The 27510-nt window shown below is 38.6% G+C and overlaps 1 protein-coding gene across 25 annotated transcripts in view; it reads right to left on the bottom strand.

Moving 5' to 3' along the window:
- ZBTB46 (zinc finger and BTB domain containing 46) overlaps positions 1-27510 on the bottom strand; it is a 131111-nt gene that overhangs the window by 15136 nt on the left and 88465 nt on the right. For 11 of the 25 annotated variants that reach the window (XM_056812794.1, XM_056812805.1, XM_007475510.2 and 8 more), the window contains 4 exons: positions 20656-20828; positions 19689-19737; positions 11413-11481; positions 9098-9273 (listed from right to left, as the gene is read on the bottom strand). In XM_056812794.1, the coding sequence (XP_056668772.1) occupies positions 9098-9273; positions 11413-11481; positions 19689-19737; positions 20656-20828 (467 nt within the window). Of the gene's footprint in view, positions 1-9097; positions 9274-11412; positions 11482-16198; positions 19597-19688; positions 19738-20655; positions 20829-27510 lie in introns of those variants that run through there. The other 14 variants (XM_056812804.1, XM_007475523.2, XM_056812801.1 and 11 more) reach the window with 4 other exon arrangements.

The following is a 27510-nucleotide window of genomic DNA, read 5'->3' as shown; positions in this document are numbered from 1 at the left end:
AATCATAGAGAATAATGTTTAATGTAAAGGGAAAACCACCAGGACAGCTTAATGGGATTTCTTTCAATAGTGCCGCGGTTTGCAAAAATGTGTACGTACATGGACACACACACAGGTTGTAGATATATATGTCAACATATGTATGTGTAGGTATACAGTTATGTAAATATATTATGAATATATTCTATTTATGCTATATGGACATACTAACACACACCCAAGACCCTATCTGAACATTGCAACAGCCCTTACGAGGTAGGACTATGATCTGTGTTCTCAGTTGATTGATGAAGCTCAGAGAACTTAAGTGACTTCTCCATAGTCACACAGACAATACCAACTAAAACAATACTTCAGATAGATCTCTTTGATTCAAAGTCTTATACTTTACCCATTGTACCAAGCTTTACCTTTCAAAGCCAAACCATACAATTTAATCAAGATGCTATTTCTTTCATATGTAGTTTTTGTTTTCTTTAAATTATTAAATGTCTCAAAAGCTCAAAATAAAAACTTTTTTAAAATGTATAATTCAAGTGACATGACATTTAGGTTAAAGTTATTTCTAAAAGATCATATTTTTGTTATTTTAAAACACAAGGAATTGAAAAATCAATTTCTAGAAAATGGTGTTTTTAAGCACAAACTTCAGGAAAAAAATGCTATTCGGAGCTGGCAAACCAAGGTGTCTACAAAGGGACTACCAAACCAAGAGCAGGCATTTGAAGCCTTCTGCGTCTGCAGGGAGACTGAGCGAGTTGCTTGGATGAGCCCACAGAATGCCAGAAGAGCAGCACCCAGAGGAGGTAAGAAGGGGCATCTCGGGGAGCACTAAGCCCCAGGACCAGATGGCTGGGCGCTCATCCGAATGGACAAACACTCATGGAGGGAAGGAAAAGATGATGGGGCTTTGGGTGTCATGGCAACAGAGAACATAAGCCCCTGGAGCATTGTGGTGTAAGTGGTGTGGGCCCGTTGCCCACCCCATCCATGTATAAACATCACCATTTGGCAAACTACAACACGATCCTGGCATCTGCTACACTGACAGACAACAGCTTACCAGCTGACTATGAACTTTCATTCCCAAGAAGGGGACTGAGGAAATGGCTTTAAAGAACATATGAATAACAGGGGCAAAATAGGCTTAATGAATTCTTTGCCTTAACTGCTGCTTTGCATAAAAGAAAATATTTATTAAAACCCTAAAGAATCTCCCAAATTTTCGGTAGAGGACTTTCTCACACTGTTAGATCTGAGGTCAACTAGCCAGTTGGGGCAATTTGCAAAATGAAACTACAAGATAAATATTGCTAGCTTAAAGAAGAGGCCATTTTCCTGCCTATTTTTGCTATTAACACAGTTTAAAATATCTGATTACTAGAATAAGAGAATTCCTTGCTCAGAGACACACGAGATGGATTAATTTCTTTGAAGTCAGTTTTTTGTTCAACCAAATAATCGACCTTTTCCAAATAAAATCTGTATTATCCATGCAGTTTTTTTCTTGTGTTTCAATGGAACAAGCAACTCTCAGATGCCTCGTTAGCTCTGCGATTCTTACCATTCTATAGGAGAATAACTGCCCAGCAGAATAATAGAATCTCAGGGTTAGAAGAGATACTTCAGAGTCAAATCTTCAGAGTCAAATCTACTTCAGCTTCTACCTGGAGAAGAATCCTTTCTACAACATACCTCAGAAGTAGTCATCTACCCTTTGCTGGAAGAGCTCTAGTCCTGAGGAAGCCTATGATGCTTTTTTCCCTTTAAATCCTTACCTTCCAAGATAGAAGAGCAGTAAGGGCTAGGCAACTGGAGTGTAAGTGACTTGCCCAGGGTCACACAGGTAGGACGTTTTTGAAGCCATATTTGAAGCCAGGACCTCCCATCTTTGGGCCTGGCTCTCTAGCCATGGAGCTATCCCCACTATGCTTCTAAATAACTCTTATTTTAGGACTTAAAAAAACTAAATATCAATACTCTTCTGTGCAATTTCCACCTACCAACCCCAGACCAGGAGGCAATCACAGAGAATAATAGTCAAATAAAGAGGTATTTCCCGCACCCAGGAGCCCTTAAAAGTCGGTGAACACGTTTGAGAATTTGAAGTTGTTCAGAGTATGAGACGGTTTATGTGGGGAGCGTGAACCCAAAGAAGGGGCCGGACCCAGCATCTCACAAGTAGCTACTGGCACAGTAAGAGGCACTGCATTCAGCAAGGAGCAGACTGGAGGGCTGTGCCGTTTGAAGCATGGGGCAGAACTCCCCTCTTTAGATACAGACAGAGGAAGCATTCAAGGCAAGAGGCAGCTTCCAGGAGGAAGATTTCTGGCTGATGCACAGGCGCAGCTGGGTGGTCCAGTGGATAGAGAGAGTGGATAGACTGAAGAACGGGGTCCTGGTTTCAAATCTGGCCTCAGACACTTCTTAGCTGGGTGAGCTTGGGCACGTCACTTAACCCCAATTTGCTCTTCTGCCTTGGAATGGCTACTTAGTATTGATTCTAAGATGCGGGTAAGGGTTTTAAAAAAAGCTGATGGATTCCAGAGAGAACTAGCCCTCTGAGTCGATAATTGGGCTTCTGAAAGGAACAGACTCTGGGAGTCCATTTGAGTGACCGATTTAACAGAAAGCCTTAATCCAGGAGGGGAGCAGGATGAGGACCCCATGAGAAAAGGGAAACCAATGGAGCCTGGCAGGAGGTAACAGAGGTGTGAACTGCCTTGGCTGCTGGTGTCTCTTTTGCACATCCCTCCCTCCTACTGACTTCTAAGTGTGTGTTCTCTCTCTTCCACATGTGCATTTGCAGGAGACTGTGCCCCAGAAGGGCACTTTGTAAGGACTGAGCAAATACTTTTGCTTTCACCTAATTGTAACTACTGGCTGACTCAATGAGGCCATATTTGCTGGTTGTTGCTCAGTCCTGTCTGACGCTTTGTGATCCCACATGGAGTTTTCTGGCCAAAGATTCTGGTTTGTAAATTCCCAAGGCAGTCCTGTTAAGCGACTTGTCCAGAAACACACAGCTAACGAGTGTCGAAGGCTGGATTTGAATTCAGGTCTTCCTGACTCTAAACCCAGTCTCCATCCACTAAGCCTTCAAGCTGCCGCCTCATGAACTCTAGCTGTAGGCATCCGAGGAAGGCATTGGAGAGAGGGCCGCCATGATCCACTGCTCACAGATCTGTCCTCTGAGGCGACAGACTGCCACGTTAATCTCTCCTCCATGAGGAACCTTCGGACACCTGGAGACAATGATCACTCCCCTTCCTCAAGGCCTCGCTGCTCCACACGGATCTAATCCTTTCTGTATCCTTCAAATGATCCTGAAGGGGAATGGTCTCCAGAGCTTCAGCATCCCAGATGCTCCTAGAGATGTCCTCTTGCTTATTAATATTCTTGCTAAAATGTGGTGTCCAGAACGATTTCAGAGACAGTCTCACCAGTGCAGAGTACATCCTTCCCTAGTGCTGCATTCATATGTATTCTCTCTGCCTCTGTCTCTGTCCCCCCCCCCTTACTTTCTAAGTGACTTGTCCAGGGTCACACAGCTGGGAAGTGTCTGAGGCCACATTTGAACCCAGGACCTCCTGTCTCCGGGCCTGGCTCTCTATCCACTGTGCCACCAATCTGCTCCTTACATCTCTCTTAATGTACTCTAAGGTCACGCTAGCTTTTTTGGCTGCTCTATAACATTGTTGGGGCAGCTAGGTGGCACAATGGATAGAACGCCAGGCCTGGAGTCAGGGGGACCCATCTTCCTGAATTCAAATCTGATCACACACGTACTAGGTTATGTGACCCTGGGCAAGTCACAACCCTCTTGGCCTCGGTTTCCTCATCTGGAATATGAAGTAGAGAAGGAAATAGCAAACCACTGCAGTATCTTTGCCATGAGAACCCCAAATTGAGTAAGAGTCAGACATCACTGAAAAACTCAACAACAATTCTAATCCTGCTGATCTATTTTGAGCATGCAGGCCACTAAGACCCTGAGATCTATCTGAGAATTATCCAGGCACACCTCTGGTGTGCAGGTAAAGCTCCAAGAACACCAGCTTCTGTTTCTCCCCACTTTAATTCAGGCCATCAGACCTTTGTTATCTTCAACTTCAGCCATATATGTATATTATATGTGTAACCTAATCTATTTTATATATACACATACACATATATCTCCAGTAATCGTTTCATGGCACAGCTGGGGGCAGCCTTCCTTCCATGCGTAGCTTGCTCAGACTCTACCAGGCGTCTGGTCTGAAGGCAGCACTACCTCTTTAACAGTACATGACTTTGGGGGCAGCTGGGTGGCTCAGTGGGCTGAGAGCCAGGCCTAGAGATAGGTGGTCCTGAGTCTTCCTAGCTTGAGACCTCGCACCCTTCTTCTTTGGAACCGATACTTAGTATGGATTCCAAGCTGGAAGGTAAGGGTTTAAACAAATGAAACAAGAATGAGCCTTTAATTCAATACAACAAACACTCAGTACTCCCCATATGAGTTTGGGCAGATCACTTTAACGTCTCTGGTTATGTGGATCTCAGTTTCCCCATCTGTAAAATCAAGGGATTTGCCCAGCTGGCCTCAAAGACTCCTCATGGGTATCTCTTATGATCCTATTAAGTGCCTACTGCATTCGAGGGCCCTCTGTTGGGTGCTGGGGTTACAAAGGTAAAATGGTATAGTCCGTGTAAGAAGCTTGCAACCTAATAGAGAGGCGGCACATGTACAGAGATAACCGTAACGGGATGGAAAGTACGAGAACTTGGAGGAAGGAGGGATCATTTCTCTTGAGGGGATCAAAGAAATCCTTGTGGAAGAAGGATTATCTGAGCTATAGAACTTGGAAGGAAAAGAAGTATTTCAAAAGGCAGAAATGGAAGAGAATCTATTTCAGAGATGAAAAATGTCATACATAAACGTACAGAGATGAGAGAAGACATAACAAGATGCGGGAATAGCCAACAGTCCAACTAGGCTGGAACGTCTAGTGCATTAAGTGGAGAAGTGGGACAAAAGCAGGAAAAGTAGATTTCGAGCCAGTTCCTGGAGGACTTCAAGTGCCAGAGGAAGGTGGCCATGATGATGATGTGCTTCAGAATCCCACTCTATGAGGAATGATTAAAGAAATTGGAGGAAAAAAGAACCGAGAAAAACAAAATAGCTTTCTTCAAGTATCTAAAAAGCTGTCATGTGGAAGAAGGATTAAATTTTCTCTGCTTGGGGGGCAGCTGGGTGGCTCAGTGGATGGAGACCCAGGCCTAGAGACGGGGAGGTCCTGGGTTCAAATCCGGCCTCAGACACTTCCCAGCTGTGTGACCCTGAGCAAGTCACTTAACCCCCATTGCCTAGCCCTCACCACTCTTCTGCCTTGGAGCCAATACACAGTATTGATTCCAAGACAGAAGGTAAGGGTTAAAATTTTTTTTTTCTCTCTGCTTGGTCCCAGAAGGCAGAACTAGGAATAATGGCTATTGCATACTGTAATACCACAGAGGCAGACTTGGCTCAATATAAAGAAACACTCGTAGATAATCAAAAGTGAAACAAGGTGTCTTAGAAGTGGTGAATTCCCCTTTACCACTGATTTCCAAAAGAGGGATCTTTGTTCAGGTATTGGTTTCACTGGATGTCTCATGTAATCCTTTCCAATTCCAACATTCGATGGCTCCGTGGATTAGAATTTCATCTGTAAGGTATTGGGAAGCCATATTGGGATTCTGGTCAGGTTGGCACTGGAAGCAGGATGAGGGAATAAAGGATCTGAGAGAAGAGGGTACTAATGAGTTGAACCAGGCAAAACTAGCCAGTTGCACCCCAAAAGGGAGGTGACTGAAAGGTTCAAGGCTGGCCCTCGAGGTTGTGTGTTCCAAGAGCTGCCCTGTGCCTCATGGCAGGCCCGGGGGAGGCATGGGCTGCTCTGTCCTAAGGCTTATCCGTGCAAGCTCAGGAGGGTACCGAGTCAGGAGGCACCGTGTCTCGGGATTTCTAGAAGGCCAACAGGAAGCCTGGAGGATATCGGGAAGCCCCCAAGAAGTGTCCTGGGGCCCCACTTCAGGGCAGTCCCAATGGCAAGGCCCGGCAGGGTTGTGAATGCCAGTGGATGGCTACAGGAAGTGAGGAGCAGGCCAGGGACAGAGATCACCCCACATAATGAAGTTAAGCCTGACCTCATCACCAAGAGCTCATGATCTTTTCTACCTAGACTGAAAACCTTTGCAGAGGTGCCGGGGAGATGAGGTTCAGTGCTCGTGCCACTACCCTGAGCAGAGGATCTCAGGGGACTCGCAGCAGTTATTCCAAAAGAGACCTTTATAAAAGTTGCCTCCAAAGCCCAGCGAGGGTCTGTGGACTGAATGCGGACCGCCCACCCTGGGCTTAGTGGGAGGTGGGAGTTCTGTGAGGGGGTCGATGCCAGCAGCTCTCCTCAGACGCAGGAACAGCCCCAGGTAAGCCAGGAGCACTTGGGACTGTCTAAGCCATTATTGCGCTGTGAGAAAAACCAGCCAGCAGTTACAGAAACACAGCTGGAACGGGATAAAAACTCAGAGGACGATGATGACTGGGACAAAGAGACTGAGCGCTGACTGTCTACCAGAAAGCCAGGAAACTCAATTGAATGTATTCTGGCTCCAAAGGAACCTCTGTCTAAACACAGAAGCACCCCCCAACTTAAGGACTCCGTCCGACAGCCCCCTAGTGAGGGTGCACACGCACAGACCCTGGAGACAACGATAAGTCTAGGACACAGGCAAACTCTGGATTATTTCAAGTCAACAGGTTAATAGACGACGGTTAGCTTGGGATATCTACAAGTCCCAGCCAGGGGCAATGGAAAAGGGTAATTTTAGGCCTTTTTAGATAGCAACTGCTTACTTATAATGCTTCGGGAAAAATAGGAGGAGTCACTCATGCCACCAGATAATGAACATTTCTAGGGCGCGCACATTTCCACCACACACACATTGCTCTGAGGGGCTACTCCATTGTTTACACGTTGTTGTGTGTGCCAGCATGCATGTTGGGCTTGCACTGCTGCTACAGGCACACGGCTGTTTCTGAGGGGGAGTTGTGTGTGATTTGTGTGCTGTCCTGAATAAGACCCGCATTCCAGGACTGATATATATGATTTTGCTGTCACAAATGACCGGTTATATGCAAAGTATCATGTGCTTGTTGCAAACATGATGGCTATCTGCATGCAACTTTAATGTGAATCTCTTGAAGTAGGTACTGACTTGTGCATTGTACTATGGTTTCTGGCAATTATGGGATATGCTAACTTATTTAACTGCTATATGCTAATTTTTAAGCACCGAATTATATGTTCACAAGTACAGTGGTGTATCCCATGTAATTTTCAGGGACTGAGATTTTTCTAGGGGATGTGTAAAAGGGAATTCTTTGTTCTCTTTGAGTTTACACTTGTGAAAGGCAACCCTTTATTCTCTTTGCCTAGTTGGAGTTGAAGCTTTGGTTAACACTAACTTAAGTACCTCACTAGATTGTGAAGACAGGATTAACTCTTTTATCTTCCTTTTGATTGCATCAACACAAGCTTGAACTTGATGGAAGAGCTCCCAAACCACTTAGTGAATTCACACCCTATCCTAGTGCTAGGTGAGAAGCCAGCAAGATACTTGGAGAGCTCCATCCTTTTTTCTAACTCAAACAGTCAGAAACTTGTGAATTCTTTTAAGAGTTCACACACTCAGAAACTGTGACCTCTGTGGATGAGTATTCACCCTTCCAGAAGGTGTGACCTGGTTCCCACAAACACTCTTTGGCTGCCCCCTGGGTAGTGCTAGACAATTTGGAAGCTGTGATTGGCCCCTGTGAAAAAGGGGAGGAGACAAGAAGTTACTATAAAAGGCCCTGAATTTCTGAGGCTAAAAGTAGACTCCAAGAAGAAAGTCAGCTTCAAGAAGAAGGTCGGCTCAAGGAAGAAAGTTGGCCTCAGGGATCACCTTCAGTCTGAGTCAATGTCTTGACCTGCCTCTTGGAGGGATCTTGGGTGAGTAGATAGCTGGCTTTCCCTTCCTGTCTTCTGGAGAGAGTTTAATTCTGGTTGAAGCTCAACAAGTCCTGGCTGAGTAGGTTAATGTCTTCTCTACCCCTTTGTATTTCTCTACTTTCACTCTTTCTACCTTTTTTGTAAATAAAAGCTATTAAAAGTCACTTTGACTTTCAGCAATTATACCTTGAATCATATATTTTAGTCAAACCTTTAATTTTAATCCTTACAGGTGGGAGGGAAAGAACAAAGGATAGCCCTTCAGTGTTGGAGGTATAGTTGCCCTGCCCATACCTATTAGCTAGGCTTGTATAATCTTCCCACTAATGGTATGTTATTTGTGGAAGGCTGAACTCCAACTTTATGGAGAAAATATTCAATTCTTATTTTTCTTATTGTATTCACTAAATGCCTTCGCTTTGAACTAATTGTACTCTTTGGCTGATTAATAAAAGTAAGCCCACTGTGGAGGCTCATAAGTTACAGTTTTGGGTGGATGTGGACTGCAGTGTCTTGAAAATGAGTCGGTCTTTCTGGAGGCCACATGTACAAGAAAGGAGTGGCTTAATTGCTCATTTAATATAGGATAACACCTGATAAGAATATTAAAGAGTTACAAAGGTGACAAGAATATTAGAGAGGTCAAGAGTGGGTGCAAAACCAAATGATGGGCACAATCATTTATGAAAATGTTGAACATTAGGGTAACCCCTGTGGCTACTGGAAGATAGATGCTGCTGTGTGTTAAAGAGCTCCCATCATACCCCTGGTAGTTTGGACGAGGCAACGTGATGCAGGAGAATGAACTTGGTGTCAAAGACCCAAATGTGCATTCTGGCACGGCTACTTCTGAGCCCTGCAGGTCTCTGGGCCTCAGTTTTCCTAACTAAAATAAGAGGGTCTGGGACTGAATGACCTTTTAGGGCTCTTGCAGCCCTCAATGATGACCATTTTAAGGAGAGGTAGGGTGGGAAAAGGGACTGGATGAAGCAGTGATTGAGTCCTTCCCTCCGTCCAAATTTTGGTGGGAAGTTGAGGGGCGGAGGTGGTGTTAACCACCTCTCCACAGGCCTCACCCTACTCACCAGTGTGTGTCGCTTCATGTGCTCCCGCCGGGTAAATTTTTTCCCACAGATCTCGCACGGGTAAGGCCTCTCGCCTGTGTGGGATCGCATATGTCTCTTCAGGATACACTGGTGCATAGCTGAGAAACTGCAGTATGGGCACTTGAACTTCTTTCTAATCACCGTGAATTCATTTACTGAAAAATAGCAACCAAAGCAAATATATTATCCTTCACATATTCACACTACTGTTATTAGGTGAATCCTCAACCCTGAGATAGTCTCCATTTACATTTTCATTCAGAAGGTTAAAATGGCTTTATTTCCCTTATGTTTGTGCTGTAAAGTCTCTAGTTCTATTATATCAAAAAATCATAAATTTACGTAGTCTCTTTTCCCAGAAACAACTTCCATCAATCAACTTCTTTCAAGGTTCTTATGGGGAAAAAAAGAAAAAGAATTGTGTTCAAAATCCAGCTTTTAAGAAATGGCTGACCTCAATACAGAAGTCAGAAATTTCAGTCTAGATCCAGTCGTATAGTCCATGTCCTGATAGGAAGAAACCGCCACCTGGCCCTGTGCATAGAAATGTCTGAAGCTCCAGAGTTCTGCTTCCTCAGAGGCTGACTCTTTGGGGAGACTGCTATAAAATGAGCCTAAAGTAGTCTTCGTGCCCCGAGGGCTAAGCAGGGTTGTTAACAATGTTTAGGAACTGATGAGCCCCTGAGCCTTTGAATATATGTTTCTGTACAGGAGTTTATAAACACTCAGACGGACTAGAAAAAAGGATTCAAAGGACTAAACAGCATCTTGAGCCAATCTCCCAGTTGTTCAAGTTTCACTTAGTCAATTAACAACTGAATATGCTTCTCTACTCAAAAGATGATCATTATTAAGGCATCTATTATCAAATGTTCTATAATGCAAGTGGCATTTTCATTACAGAATGAGATCCCCAGAGTCTTGGGGTATGGATATATATTTAAATAATCCCAGGGTCAGGTCTGAAACTCATGGGCTAGTTATATTCTCTTCCCTCAGCTGTAGCTCTGATGTAGTCCTTTGGTATCTGAGCACATAATGAATGAACATGCTGCACGTGGGACTCGGCATGGTTTTTCTCCCCATTTAGCATCAGTTACACTGCCTTTAGACTCTTTCGACATCTCCATCAGGTCTTCCCTTCCCAGGAAACTCATCATTGGGAAAGCTCATTATGCTACAAGATTGAATCTGCCTGGTACTCATCGGTATCCTATGGTCCTCTGATGGGACCTCTTGAGTGAAGGGCAAGGCCTTGGGCTCTCGGACCTTTATTTAAAAGGGGATTTTGACCCTGCCCTAGCCATTTCCCTCTATGATTTATGAAGGTATGTTATTTTTGGATTTCTTTCGACTATCCATTCTGATGCCACACGAGGTACTTTTTCCTCTTCACTCCCTTGTCAGCTTCCTTTTTTATGTTATCTTCCCTCATTAATCTCCTTGAGGACTGGAACTGTCTCCAATTTATTTCTATTTGTATCCCCCGCACATAGCACAATGCCTAGCTTGTAGTAAGTGCTTAGTAAATGTTTACTGACTGATGAAACAAGTTTAAAAAATTATAAATATAAAGGGAATATAAAATAGGTTAATACTTATTAATTCACCAAATAGTCACGCAAATAAAATACACATTTGGAGGTACAAATTTCATATCTTATTTATCCTAAAGCTTTTCTCTCTTTAAAAGTATGATACTAAATGAAAATATAATCCAGCAGAACTCTAAATATCTCCTTTTTCTGGAGTTGTTTGCTCCATGCAGAAAGCAGTCCTGTGAAACTACCTACCTCACAGCCTAAAACAGCAGTTGGCAAAGGCAATTCATACTTCCTGACTACTCTCAGTTCGACAGGCATAAAGAAAAGTGTCCAGTATGTGCTGAATACTGCCTTCATAGGCAAGTGGGTTTTGCACAGTTACATTTCCAAAGCTGGAGGAAAAAGGAGAATGCAAAGCCTGTTTGGGCAGAACACCTGGTAGTATTATGAGCTGCTAACTCAACAAGTATGAACACTTGAGCACAAGCAGTGCAACTGTCCTTAGCACCATGCCCCCAAAAGACTGATTTCCAAATAACTCATTTCTTATTTCTTAATCAACTAAGTTATTTCTACAAAATTAGATGGCAGATTCTTTTTTTCTTTTGAGGGGGCAAGATTTAAAAATGAGTGGAGGCAGGGCTGATTTAAAAAAACGTTCATTTCTATGTCGGGCATCTTGGGCTACTGGCTATCCATTTTCATATAGGAGGAGTAACTACTAGGAGGTGGATCACAGTGTATACTCACATCCGGGCCTGATGGTTGTGGGTTCAAATTCCGCTCCAGGACTAAGGCCCATAGTCAGTGCTGACAAGGCTGTGTAGGATTAGAACATGCAGTACTGTTAGAGACATCATCCCCCAATGTCTCCTTTAAAAGTTTTTTTTGCTACCTTGGATGATTATCTCAGGGTATTTGAGAAAAATGCACAGGCAGTAATGCTAACAATCTCCAAATTTAGCAGGCCATTGGTGGCAATGGGGAGGAAGTGGATCTAGGTCAAGAAAAACCAGAGGAAATCCAAAATGCATATTGTTAGCCAATTACTGTAACTTCTGAAACCTACCAAAAATGTTAACCAATCTGCTAAATAGAAGCAGAATGGATTAGATTGAGTTTCATCTCCTATCTCTGTCTCTTTTTCTAGTTTAGGAGCTTAGAAACAACAGGGGAGGGCAAAGATGGGCATCACGAGGGAGAAAAAACAAAGGACCCGGGTAATTCACAAGCTCGAGGACAGTCCCTGTGTGGTCACGAGTTCCACTACACCTTCGTGCAGATATAGCAAGATATCTGTGCCAAAGAATCTTTGTTCAAATGAACTAAAAAGAGAAATCCAGAGATTTGTTATAGTTGAAAACTTCAGGGTCCTACCTTGCTTCTTATTGGAAGCTAGCCTGCTGGGCCAAATGCTATGGAAAAAACAATTTAAATGCACAAATGAGACTTTGCTCCCCCTGCATCCTTTGCTCTCCTAATAGGCTCTCATTAGTCGCCTGGACTTTGTGAAAGTTCTCTTCAACCTAGAATGGCTGCCCTTCATCCCAGGCAAAGCCACCCGTGCACAAATTTCTAAAGCACTTTATAGCCTACGTGTACAGCTCTAGTACTTTTAACCCGAGAGACCTGGCCACTAGTCATCAATTAAAGAAGATTGTAGTGTCTAAAGATGTTTGCTGCCCTATTGTTTACTACCCAATCGCTACTAAGCTTTTTTTAGGCAGTACTTTGCACTATCCTTTCCTGTGAAGGCCATTTGATCAAATAGATGGAAAAAAATTGTGAACCATGACTTATTTTGTGCTGCTACTTAAACAAACCGAGGAGTGTTTTGTCTCAAGACCTTGTCGCATATTAAACCAAGATAATCAAGTTGCCCTGTTTTGTACTCGCTTAAACAATACCCGTTAGGAAACCCATCAGCAAGTTTAAACAGCGTGAAACTAAAATCTGTGTCTGATGATCATTCACAAGCCAGCTAGGAGAGAGATCTAACAATGGGTTGTACAACACACTGTTTTCTAGCATTTCCCGTGGCTCACCATGAACCAATTATCAAGCAGTCTAGATAAAGTAGCCAGTTATAAGCACATGAGGCACAGTGAACATAGGTCAATATAACTCGTTAGCATTAGGAATATTTATAGCATTATAAGATATTTAAAAGGTAAAGTCAGCACAGTTTAGTCATTTCACGGTTTTGTATCCAGTTGTTTGCTTCCGAAAGGGGTCTTTAATATTAATCACATTTTTATGGGCCCAAGCTTCTCCAAAATAAGCCCAAATTCCTTTGGGAGAACTAGTTCGAATTCATCAATCAAAGCCAAATAAACAGATCCCAAGAAATGCCCAGTTTGCTGTTATGCAGCACATAGTAATGGGGATGGAGGTGGGAGGGTATATGTTTAGTGTAAATTAAATGGACAACTAAATGCAAGCAATAATGAAGAACTATCGCTTCCATCTTCTAAAACTCAAGAGAAAGTCCTACATTATCAGATTTCTATTCAGTACTAAAGCACTGTGTGTTCCACCACATTGTGGTATAGCAGAGATGGGACAAGGTAGTTTTATTCTTTTTTGTTTTTTAACCCTTTTCATCTTAGAATTGATTCTAAGGCGGAAGAGCAGCAAGGGCTAGGCAATGGGGGTTAAGTGACTTGTCCAGGGTCACCCAGCTAGAAAATATCTGAGGCCACATTTAAACCAAGGACCTCCTGTCTCTAAGACCTGGTTCCCTATCCACTTAGCCACCCAGCTATCTCCAACAAGGTAGCTTTAATGAAGTACATCATATCCAAATCATATATACATATATATGTAATCTGTTATAGTCAAACTGCTACTAGTAGAAAGTACAGCCACTCAAGTCAGAATAGGAATAATTGTACAACCTTTTCTAGCTGTCAGTGATGGGAAATTGTTAACGTTTTTCAATAATCAGCAGAGAAGGGCCACACTGTTTTTCAGCAGATGAGAGTAGCCAAGACACAGCTTGGCATCCCAAAGTGAACCCCTACAAGTGGGCATGCATGTTATTATGTAGGTATTATTTTATTTTTATAGTTTTGAGGAAAGAGATTAAATCAAAGGAATCATCCAATGGATAGACTGCAATCTATAAATATTCTTTTCAATTTACCATGTAGTATGTCTGTACTTGGAAGCAGAATGGAGAGTGTGCAAGGGGAAAAAATGATCTAACTAAATCAGAAACTTTCCAGGACAGTATCATGAAAATTAGTTGCACTACAATAGTGCACTGTCACTCAAGAAGCTGTGGATCTGTCCTTGAAGTACAATCTTGTTGAGCTTAATTCAATGACCAAAGGTATAATACCATATTCTCTAAAAAAAATATTTAATACAACAAATTTTAAAATTTCCATTTTCAAATGGAAAAAGCAAAACAAGGGAATGAGTTTTAGTTACTTTATTAAAATTGACTTGCAGGGGTAGGGGAACAGTCATATTTTCTCTATTTTTTATAAATACTAAAAAATACAAAAATATTCTAAAATTATTGCATGTTTTAGGTTTCTGAATTTCATAAAATAAGACAATGTTAAACATAAGTAATACAAATCTGATACAAATATGTAATTTAGTAGTGTTTTTTTCTAACAAAATTAGGATTATAAATATTTGCTAAAAGTAGCCGCATCAGAGACCTAGAAAGTAATCATTGATCATGCCCTCTGAGGTAAACAAATACTTGTTGATTAACTGACTGATCTGGCATAAAGTCTAGCATGAGGTAATTTAGCATTTATTCCCTAAGAATTCTACATTGAAAAAAATAGAAATATTTAATATAAAACATGCACTTTACAAAAGATTCCAAAAACAAGTCTCTTTAAATTTTCTCAACTAATATTACCACGATGGTTGAGATCATTTAAAACTGATTATGCATTTTAAAAATAATTTAGCACCACCTTTAAAAAGGTTATTTTACAGTCAATGTATTTTAGAAAGAGCTGTGCATCACAATTTTATTTTCATAAACAAAAGATGAATAAACCCTTAAATATAAACAATGCAAGATCAATTAAGGCATACAAAAAAAGGATGAATTTCATTGGATTTTTAAAAAAGCCTTTAAATGACCAGTTCTAATACCCAAAATTCTAGAGCAGTAAGCAAATATATATATATATATATGTATATATACATATATATATATATATATTAGAAAAAAAACTTTTAAATCTTTGTTTAGAGGGAGAATTTCCAGCCTCATTCAGTGTAAGTTTTCCAAATCAATAATAAAAACAGCACATTTTGCCTGGCATCAGTTTATCTAATGAAGAAAGTTTGATCATAACATTTGTTTACAATTAGAAAGCATCTACAAATATTGCTCTAGTAGTTCATGCCAAAGTCAAAGTATATATTCAATCCTTGTCAAAAGCTATGCACTTATTTACCCCCTTCCCCAACCCAACTACAGATCCTGGGATTTTTATGAAAAAAAAAATACCCCAAATTCTCAGCCATATTTCTATACTTCACCAGTACCCATTGGAGGGAGGAGAGGTTCTCTCTATTTTTGCTCATTCCCACTATAACAAACTACCTGCAGATGTCACATCATCACACAATATTACTCACTCTTAGAATGAAATTGTCAATCCTGAATCATTACTTAAGGCACTATTAGAAGTTAAAGACCCTAAAGAATTTCCGATAAAGGGCAAGTTATAAATACAATCTGCCAAACAAGTCCTCCAAAACTAAGTGTTATTTAACATTTGTTTTGAGCCATTGTGAAAAGAACACATTTACTGGCTTAGCACACTTCAAGGCATTGATGAATTATGTCTACAATCTTTTCCTCTAGGTAAACACTTTACAAGTTGAAGATTTTAATCTTACTATACTTACTATAAGTATCAGAAAACGGTACCTTCAAGATTTCTCAAAGTATTACAAAATACCAATGGAAAATTTCAATCATGGTTATATGGCTTTCACAAAAACATCTGAAGATACAGCTCCAATTTTTAAAGTAAGCTGTTATGTACTCAAGCTATTATTTATTGGCCTTTGTTGCTATATTTGCTAATACAAGGAACTCAATTCTATCTCCTACTAAATCATTTGACACCAAACCAATTCATGGTCATCAAAATCCAAAGGTCAAAGAACTTTAGGGACCTTAAAGATCATAAAGTTCAGCCTTCTCTTTGCAATAAGGGAATGAGAGTCCAGAAAAGCTAAGTGAGGGCAAATAGTGGATTAGTGGCCAGGTTAGAACTCGAATTCAGGTTTCCAGACTCCCAGTTGAGACTGGTGCTTTTTCTACTGGATCATGAAGTCTGCATTAGAGAGGCAGTATGATGAGGTTGAAAGACCATGTATAAAGAATCAAAAGATTCGAATTTAAGTGCTTCCTCTGATCCTTACCATGTATAATGCTAGACAAGTTACTTAATCTCTCTTGTAAACCAGTTACCTCATATAGAAAATGAGAATAGTAATGTTTATATTTTATCTCATGGTAATACTGTAAAGAAAGATCATAGTCAAGTTTAAGGTGCTATATTATTATTATGCTTTAATATTCAATAAAGAGTTTTCTATTATAATTAATTTATGCCAGAAAAAGAATTGAAGATTTTAAAAAGTTAAGCATGAAAATCTCAATATGAACTATTATTATTCCCCTTAGACTTCTCTCAAGGAAGAGTAGGTATCCATTCAAGTTTGACAAAAACAGTGGATTTTAAAAAGGAAATGACTTTATTATTCCAGCTCTGATATTTAGTAGCTGTATGACTACTGGCAAATTATTTATATTCTTTGAGTTTTCTTTATACAGTGGAGACTGCTCCTCAGAGTAGAGGGGTTCGTGTGAGTAAAGTGTTTTGTAAACTTTAAATCATAGATATATAATTAAAGAATCTTAGAGGCAATCTAATCCAACCTCCTTATTTCACAGATGAGGAATCTGAGGTCTAGAAAGATTAAGTGTCTTGTTCAAGGTCACAGAGGAATTCCGTAGCTTCTCCTAGTCTAAGGCTAATACTCTTTCCATTCTATCATGTTGCTTCTAAATGTGATAGAAATGCATTACTATCATAAGATGAAACAAATTTTGTGGTAGTAAATAAATTGAAATTATATTATCATTCTTACTCTAATGCTGGAAAAAAGTCCCTTTTCTACTTTCCAACAAATATTCAAGTAGTATATTGAAAAATAGATTCTCTTTGAAGTCAAAATCCAAACCTCAATATCTTAGAGTAAGAAATTCAGCAGAACTGAAGTACAGAAGATAAATAACTAATACGTCTTCCTTTCTATAAATTGGGTGATTCCAATGTTTTGGCAGAATAACAGATCAACTTTGTAGAATCCTTCCCTTAAATCTTTGCCTTTACTCCTAACATCATGAACCTACTCTTACCTTTAGTTTAGAGTTGGCCTACAAAATTTCAAACTATTTTAGAAAATCAATACAACATCTATTCCTAAGCAATGTGGAGATTATCCCACATGGAAATGAAAAGTTCATCTGGTAAGGGGGAAAAGCAGTTTGGGGACTGATTTACAATTTGACTTACAAATTGTAATCTCACTCAACCCTCATTACAATTGGATCTCTTACTTTAAAAATTGGCAGGTGAATAAAAAAAGGAAAAGTCTTAACCTCTAAGGTTAAGGTTCCATCAGAGACTGACCGGTGCCATTTGTCTTGTTTGGAGTACAGTTTGTTTTCTCCGAGGATGCTCAAATTTATACTTTAGAATAGGGTTATTTGATTTATGAATAACAGGATTATAACAGATTTCAATCTATAACATCTGGGGTAGAACAACTCTACAAGAAACAAATCAAGCTTCCTCCCTTTTCAAATTCCTGAAGGTATTTAATCTGAACCATGGAAAGGGTTTTAAACCACAAAAAGATTGACGATAGGTGGTCATTCAACATACAAAGAGACCGCTACCCCATGGTCATTTTTGGTAGTATATTGTAATAAACGAGAATACATAGAAAGGAGATCTTGCTTGCAGAGGCATAAAGAAGAGAGCCTACTTAAAAAACAAAAAAAGCCAAGCCCTTTTCTCTCATGGCTCTCAGGCAATCTTTTTGTGCCATTAATTATCATCAAGACCTGAGCTCAGAACACAAGTATTATATAAATAGGATGGATTAGACAACCTAGGAATCATGGCATAAATTAAAAATCTGGGCCCCAAGGTCACGTTTTGGAAAGGTCTTCCAGTTCAGTTATAGTGGAGTGGGTGAGAGTGTTGGAATTGGAATTCAGTTTTTGCCAGACATTTACTATGCGTGGGATCCTGGGCAAGTCACAATCTTTCTCATCCTCTATTTCCTCATCTATGAAATGGGGATAATTAAAGCACCTACTTAAGGTTATTCTAGGACTAAATAAGATAATATATACAACACTTTACAAACCTTAAAGCACTATATAAATGCTAGTTATTATTATCATAAAAGATCCAGGCAAGGTGATTAAAAAAGGAGGGAAGAGAGCTCCATTATGTGAGCTGGAAGAGGAAACTGACAGAAGAAGAGAAGGAAGTATATAAGTAGTGGGGAAAGACAACCAGGCCTAATGGTAACCTAACTCCCTTGAAAAATGATGTTCTGTGCTATACACACATCACATACACACATCAATCTATACTGGCTTTAATCTTTTTCAGGGTTCCCTTGCATTGTGAAGGCTGTTTTTTCAAAATATGAGCCATTACCCTGATTCCTTCCAATCTCTATGGATTTGCAACTCTTGTTTTAAATGAACAAGACAATGATTTAATAGAACCATAGCTGAAAAAACACAGAACCCAAAGAATATGAGGTATTCAAAACAATTATTGGAAAATTCTGATATAAGTAGTTTGGGAAGGACTTTTGGTTCTTAACAGGTCTTCTCAGTCATAACAAATCAGACATCATTGCCAATAATATCTTCAGCTACAAAGGGCATTTCATGTGTAAATACATTCACAAAATCAATACGCTTTGTTTGTATTCTACTCTCCTGGATTTCCAGAATATGATGGGACTTTAATTACAAAGATCAAAGGGAGTAGGCTCCACCCCTCTACAGCTGATGTCACATTCTCAGTTCCTTCTAGATGTGTCCAACCATAACAAAGTAGCTTGTCTAGAGATCCTAGCTGATTGTTTATTCAATTTAAACTCTGGCATCTGGAGCCAAAGTAGCTCTTAACCCACCATGTGGGTATTGTCTTCCCTTAATAATAAACCTGGTTCAGCTGAATGTAAGTTTGTAAAATGGAAGGCTAATCATTTAATAATAATAAGCCAAGCTTCAGGTCCATCTCCCACCAGACTTGCTATTTTCTGACTTCCTCTCTCATTGTTTTGTTAGTCAATTACTTTCCTCATCTGGTTCTATGATATCCGAAAGCTCTTCTGTCACTGCCTGGGAAGGGCCCACGTAGCACACTTTGACATGAGTGGTAAGGTTTTTCTGGGTACCAAAACCCTTGCCACAGAAGAGACACATAAAAGAACGTTCTCTTGAGTGCACTGATAAAAGGTGTCGGTTCAGATCTGTCTTGTCCCGAAATAACTTTAAGCAGCAAGAGCACTGCATCTTCTTGTGGTTGCAGTGAATTGTTTTTTCATGTCTATCCATATTGGACTTCAAGGTGAAGCTGGCTGGGCACCTGGAGCACTGGAAACGGTCAAGCTGACCTGGCTGTACATTATCAGCCAAACTAGAGATGAGAGGTCGAGAATAATCAGTCAAGTCAATTGGGAGAAACATGGAAAAGGCATGTTTCTGGATGTGCTCCCTTAGCTTTTCTGGACTGGCCAGAACCCTCCCACAGAAGCCACACAGTGTTCTCTGATTCAAGCCAGGATCAAGAAAGAGGGTTTTCCTGTTTAAACAGACATCTTCGGATCTTGATGCACTTAGATCTAAAACCAGAAATACATAAGTTAGAAACTCCCAGGACATAATAAAATGGAACTGTTGAAATATATGAGTTTTATCCTGACCTCCCATTTACCTGTGTCAGTGTCCAGCTGCCACATGGTGAAAAGCCCATCACAGGTGGCCTGCGAATAAAAAGTACAATTAATTTTGGAAGAACTCGTACAAGAATCAAACACCAAGTAGGCAAAAGTCTCCCACCAAAACTATGATTTGCTTTGAGGAGCATTTAAAGAGGAGGTCTAGCTCATAACTATCCATTTTTTCAGGATAAAAATTATGTTAATCTTTGTTTGAAAAAGGTATTTTTTTCTTTAAGAAGGTACATAAATCTAATAAAACTCATACTTCTTAGGCTCCTGTACATAGTGTCTGCTTTAACATTTATCCTATAAATGAAAGCTCTCTTTGTAAACTCTTTGTGTTGTGCCATGGTCTGGCAGATGGTAACCTCTCCACAGGATACAACAGATCACAAATAAGAGCTGAATTGTTAGAAATATAAAACTATCCTGTCTCTCTGTAAAAATGTCTTAAAATATCTGATCACAATTCATTTTTAAGAGGTGATATTTTCATCTATTATATAATAACATCACCCATTATTCCACGCTCAGATATTTTACATTAGGTAAAAAACCTTTCTCCTCAGCTTAAGTTCAATGCAAAATTAAAAAACTACACAAATATTAAGGATCAATTCAACTTTATATTAAATATTAGGGTAATAATTAGTTAACAATTAAAAATACAGAACTGTAGCTATTTTCTACCAGAACTTGAATTAAGATGCAGAAAACGGAGGTGCAGAGAGGTTAAGATGACTAGTAAGATAACATAATTTAAGACATTAGTTTAAAATTCATTCAAGGAACATATCCAAGTAATTGGGTTTTAATCTGTTTAACCTGTGTTTGTATGCTATGCAATTAAAATTTGCTAGTCAGATAAATGCCAAAACTATATAGTCAGATATGCTGGTTTGTACTCAGCTTGTAAAAGAAACCCAATGCTAAAAACCATGACTATCTTTTTACTCTTACCTGAGCTGAAGGAGGCATCTCTCCCTTGATCATAGTTTCTGGTGACATTTCACCAGAATGGTAGATCCCAGGGGGGCTCTGATTGGAAAGGTGTGATGAAGGCAGCTGGGGAGATGATGCTTCCACTTTGCTATCAAATTCGCCCCATGAACGATTCAAGTTGGTGCCAGGCCCTGGGGAACACAGGAAACGAGTCTCACCCACGTGAACTAGCACCAGCTGGTGGTTTTTAAAAAGGCCCTGAAAGGCACTGAATGAGCACTTGTAGTTTTATCTTCTTTCAGTGGGAGGGAGCACAGCAGTACACTGATGCCTGGGTTTTTGTTGGAGGTGGGGTTTTGGATTACTTTAATCAGCTTGCCCACCCAAAATGCCAGTTGTCTCTGCATAGGTTGTCTGGGTTGGGGGGTTTCTCTCTCACAGCAGCAAAATGGTCACTAAAGAGAGTTATAGCACAGAAAGTTGCACAACATTGGAAAAACACGAGTACAATGATTTTTTCTTGATTTTAGAAAAATTACCTTTTAAAGTATTTCAAATGTGTTCATTTGATATTCAGCTCTAAGTACCCTGAGATGTCTATCAAATTATGTGGTATAGAAAAGTGCTTTATGATGCTAGTATAAAACCTATAATTCATTTTTAAAATGGTAACAAGAACAAAATCTTTCCAACCCTAAAACAAACAAAAACACATCTGTTCCTTACACACCCAAAAGGACTTCCTCCAGAAATCATTTCTAAAATACTCATGCTATTTTTTTTGGTGTCTTGGGGAAAAGGAGATTGAGAGGAGGGTCCCCTGACACACATACAAATGGTATAACTGCTTTGCTGGTTTTCTCGAATTATGCTAATAATATGAAAAATCCTTGATAATACCTTTAGAAAAAATTTTCCCTCTACAGAATAAAAGTGAACTTGGTATATTTTTATATTCAATTAAGGCAAGAAAAGTTAAGCACATTATTCAAATCAAGTTGAGAGACACCTCCTACAAATGTTTGGGGAATTGCTTACTCTTAGAAAAACAGTTTTGAAAAAGAATGAATCTATGGATCAACCACAATTCAATCTGTCAGTTTTTTCAACCAATTAATAACTTCTCAGAGAGTTCATACAGATAGAACACCACCCTTTGCCCTCACATCATACCATTTTGTATTAGCATAAATCACACACTATATGCTGTGTATCTGCAATTTCATGAATATGGTTAATTTTGCTGCTTAGGGGCCCATCTCAACTTGTGTGGTTCTGTCCATGTTGTCCCAGAAATACTCCACAAAACCTACCCAACATAAAATTGTCTAAGAACTTCCAAAAGCTTGCATTCAGTTTCTTACAGCATACTTTATTCAGTGGGGGATATTGAGTTTGTTACATAAAACCAAACTATCATTATTAGTCTTCTAGACTTCTTAATATGCCTAGAACTTAACTTATGACAAGATCCCCAAATGACCCCTTTTTGTTGTTTAGTTGTTTTGAAGTTTTGTCTGACTTTCTGACCCCTTTTGAAGTTTTCTTGGCAGAGATACTGGAGTGGTTTGCCATTTCCTTCTCCAGCTCATTTTACAGCTTAAGAAATTGAGGCAAGCAAGATAAAGTGACCTCTACACATACATAAATAGAACTCATGATGAACTTATGTTTTGAAATAGAAAGGTAATATTTTGTAATATTTCTGCTAAATGTATGTCTTTAATATTAGCTTTGGAAGGTCTGGATGTCAGCTCATGGAAATCAACAGTCAAATGGCAAATGTATAAGAACTTCTTGGAGTTGTTTGGGGAGTGATTGATGATCTATTGCTACTTTCAATTACTGTATTAAGTAAACCATGAACCTTTGACTACAACAACCTAGTCAATGTGCTTGCCCACAAGAAAACCAAACTCCAGCAGTTTCTAAAAATTCTCTGCATGACTCTGAGTAGAATTTCAATATGCAACTGGTCTGTACCATTAGTGACATTAGTCATAATACTTTAGCATTATCTAAATGAAAATGTTTAAAGTCAATACTACTTGCCTCATCTTACAAAGCTGGTATAGATGGACATTATTTTGACTATAATAATACACTGTCTCACACATGTGTCTGTTTCTCTTTCTAGAAAATCATTAGGACTAGGGAGTTCTAACAAGAAAAATGCTTTTTGTACCTTAATTATATTAACCTACTCGTAAAGCATCAAGGTTAGCGGTTGTGTCTTCTCTCCTCTATTCTATAATGTCCCCACTGTTTTTAATGGTCTATTAAAAATATCAATGCGAAGCCAAATGTGCCAATCCTGGATGATAGTTATGATGATAACAATGAGAAGCAAAGCCATGTGTCAAATGTTGTTCATGCTAATAAACTTTGCTAGACTAGAAATTATATTATTACCAATTAAATCTAGAGAATGGAAAACTAAAGTTTAGAGGGCTAGGAGGTCATAACAAGGCATTTTCAAAGTAGATGATGCAAAACAATGGAGATAAATTTAAACAATAGTTATATAGAGGACCAAGTTCTTCATTTGTAGATAACATAAGGCATCGTATAAATGAATATACAGTGTAGGATCTTTCAGTGTTAGTTCATTGTTTCTGATATTATTAAAGAGAGGTAAAGTTGAACATACATATGTATAAATTTCTATAGCAAAAGTTAAGATGTTTCCTATTCAGACCCACAGAATTGAACTCATCAGGCATTTCCATCTTTTGATTCAGAGTAATGTATCTAACTCATCCTTGACCACAGATAACTACTCCATTTTTAAAGACATTCTGAAGAGATTAACAATATAAATTATATTTTTTAACCAAGCAGTTTGTAATAACTTTCCTTAGGTGTACCAAATACACAAGTGCCCAAGGAGCACTGAGTTCTTATACTTGGTGTACTAAATGAAGATTTTAATGTATCTGTGATAGAAAATAGTACATAAAACCAAACTAGACAAATATAAACATAATGATGTGCTTTTTCTACAAGATGACACTCCTAGCCCATAACCCACATGTGGTAGTAGGACAATATATTCTGAGGTGGTTTTTCAGAGGTGAGAATGCCTTTGTGTTGAGACAGCCACACTATTTTTTTACCCAATTCATGAATTTTATTTTGTCTGGAATTTAAAAACAATTGAATAAAACTAACAACAGTGTAGAACTTGGAGATAAATACATGGAGTTGTCTTTCTTAAATTGCAAGATCAAGGGATATTTGATATTGTCTAATGCAATCTCTTCTTTTGCAGATTAAGAAACTAAGGGCTTGAAAAGCTAAATACATTATCCAAGGTCAAGATGAGGCAGGTCAACAAGAGGCAGGAAGTGTGGCAAAGCTAGAACCTAAATCCAGAGAGCCCAACTCCAGTTTAATGTCAATTGCTTTGGTCACAAGATACTTTAAAATATCACTCACCACATCTAGTCTTACTGGTGAATCACAAACTGTCAAAAATCTAAGCAATATACTCACCACAACCCCAATATAAATCATGGAAAGGTTGTCAAAAATCAACCAATGTGAAAATCAGTTATGTGATATAAAAAGTATAGATGCTATATAACTGATGGCCACACTCTTCACTCATTTTTCCTGATAATCAACAGCACATTTTAAAAAATGACTGGTCAGGATTTGAGCAGCAATGTGTGGAAACATAAGAGAGCAAATGTACCCACTCTTTATAGAACCTGAATATATTACCTTGGTCTCATTGGCACTGTTAATGAATGGGGTATCAGGAAAAGCTCTGAATTTTCAATGAGAGGACTCACTTTTTTAATCCCAGCTCTGCTATTTACTAGGGTAAATCATTCTACTCCCTTGGCTTCAGTTTCCTTAACTGTAAAGTGAGGGGAATGGGCTAGATTACTTGTAAAGTCCCTTCTACCCTAAATCTATAATCTTGTGCTCACAAGAAACTGGCCTAAAAGCAGCCACAAGGAAGGTTGCTTTGTAGTTTAGAATTTTAATGAATCCTCCCTTTATGGTAGGTGATAATTCTATCTATGCCTATCAATGCCACACACCAGTATTTTAAGGAGCAACAAATTCATCATTGAAAACACTTTAATATTTCAATAAAAATAATGATATTCAACAGGGCTGCACAATTTATTGATCTAATATAATATAGACATTTTCCTAATATACAGTTGTTCAGGAAATTGTCATTAAAATGCAATGCAATAATAAAATGCTTTGAAGGACACAATCCTTCCCCCCACCTCCAATGATGACAGAATTTCTTTTTTTTTGCCTGGCACTGTGATTTTAGGGTAGGAAATTCTTGATGAGGAAACTCTTGCCATCAGTGCATATCAGCAGCTGTTTTTCAGCTTAAAGTCTTAAAGAGTTGACTGGGATCATTGAAAGGTGAAGTGATTTTCCCAAGATTATATAGACAGTATGTGTCAGAGGCAAGACTTAAAGATCCTTTTTGACTCTTAAAGTAGAACTCTATCCACAATTTTGTGCTGATCCTACATATGAAAAAGATAAATAAATCAAAATTCAACCACCTGAGGAGTAAATTTATTTATAATGTTTCCAAATTTAATATCACTTCTATCAATAGCAAAGTCTCTAAAAGCAAAAATATTTAATGTTAAACTTGAATGAGAAAAATTCTCATGCTTTTTCACAGTATGCTTCAACAAAACTGATAATATGTAGATTGCATTAATAGCCACAGATGACAAAACTCAAAATCAGCAAACACCAAAGTCATATGTAATGAGAATAAAAAAAGTGCTATATTCTGAATATACCCAAGAAAAGGCTTCATGCAGTCAAACCATAACAGCAACCATAAAGACAAACTAAAATCTTGCATGATGCCAAACTTTGGAGAATGCATTAAAAAAAAAAACAAACTACCTCTTAATTGCCAATTCCTGGGGGGAAAAATCCTTCCCTTATAGGATATATACACATGAGACAAAGGAGACAAACATGCAAATTATTTTATATATGCTTGGACTACTTTGAAATTAAACTTTATGGTATAGTTTAGTTGGTAAAACAGATGGTCAACTTTAAAACTCATTTATTGAAGCAGAAGGGCAAATCCTTTTCAGAAAAAAAATGAAGAACTTAAATTGTAAAAACTGGGAGGTCCAAGACAAGCTTATAAATCAAATAAATAAAAATGAGTTAGTGAATTTTATTAGAATCAGAATTCCATACTACAAAGCAATTTGGGAGTAGGCCCAGAAAGTTACCAAACTGTACCCTTTGACCCAGGATACCCTCATGAAGCCTATATCCTCAAAGACATCAAAGAAAGAGAAAAAGAATCCATATGGACAAAATATAGCGGCTCTTTTCATTGTAGCCAAAAATTGGAGTCTTGGGGGTATCCTTCCTATTGGGGAATAGTTAAACAAATTGGTGTATATGAATGTAAAAGATTCTTATTACACCATAAGAAGTGATAAAATGGACAATTTCAGAGGAAAGTGGGAAATTTCATGAACAGATAAAGAACGAAGTGAAGAGAACCAGAAGGATGACTTATACAGTGATAACATTGTGGAGGAAAACAACTTTGAAGATTTAAGATCAATACATTGATTAAACTTAAGTCCAAGAGAATGAAGATGAAACATACCACTCACTTCCTGAGAGGTGATTAACTTAAAATGCAGAAAAAGACATATTTCTCAACATGGCTAAGCAATCCAAAATCTTGCCCTCCTCTTCTAAAAAGATTTATGTGTCCTATACAAATTTGAGGAAAGGGTTTGACTTTCTAGTCATCCTCAGTTATTTCCCTTTATTGAAGAGTCTTAGTTCTTAATGTTTTAGTTATCTCAAGGGCATGCCCCTTTTTATTTGGGGGTGGGGGATCAACCACAGAATAATTTCTTGGGGGAAACTTTAGGTCCAACAGAAAGGGAAGGAAAGTTGTCTTAACTAGTTATGATTAGACCTTTCTCTATTCTGTATGAGTTTTATTTTTAATGTTAAATAAGACCTGTTATACATTGTGTATTGTTATTCAAAATGCTTACAAGAAAGTTGAGAACTCTTTGACTTTTTTATGTATGAGCTATATTTTTATGTTCCCAGGAAGAATTCCCTGGAAGGGGAATTCTAATGTTTTCAGGGAAGACCCTGGGTGGTGATACAACACAAAAAAAAATGGTTTTAAAAACACTTCCCAGATTGATTCCTGTCCAGGTAGAGTCACAACTTTTGGTTCTGGGTCACAATGCACAAAAAGCTTCAAATGCATTTTGGATAGGTATGAAGTGTGAGAGAGATCAAATGAAATCTAGTAATAAATTCAAACTGTAGCTCACCAAATTCTGTCCTGCCAGGTTTAAAATCTATTAGTAAGAAAAAAAAAGGCCAAGCTACAACTAAAAGTTCAATATTTTAAGTAAACTAAGTAAAAGAGACCTAAAAGCTTCATGGCACATTTTTTTCTCACATTGTTTCTCCCCTGTTCAAATTTTCTGTTATTTCTAAGAAAAAAATTTTTGCCCTTTACTTCCTTTTTTCTCAAGTTATCATTATCAACCGGCCACAATTTGACTTCTTGTAGTAAAAAAGGATATATAAATAAAATAATATGGGTAAAAAAATTAGTTGCATAAAAACAAGGTGAGAGATACAACTCATTTGTTAGTGTTAATAACATAAGTACTAAATGAATTTATAAGTTTTGATAGACTATAATCTTAATAAGTGTTGGCAGAAAAGTAGCCCAAACCAAAATAAAACAAAAACAAACCTCCTATTTGATCTGAGGCTACATTAATTAAAGCATGGTATCTAGCAAATGGAACAAATAATAATTGTTCTGTGCTCCATCCTGGTTGGACCCTTCTGGAATTCTATGCT

This window comes from Monodelphis domestica, chromosome 1, assembly GCF_027887165.1.
Source record: "Monodelphis domestica isolate mMonDom1 chromosome 1, mMonDom1.pri, whole genome shotgun sequence".
NCBI lineage: Eukaryota > Metazoa > Chordata > Mammalia > Didelphimorphia > Didelphidae > Monodelphis > Monodelphis domestica.
This window is presented reverse-complemented; position numbering and strand designations above follow the sequence as displayed.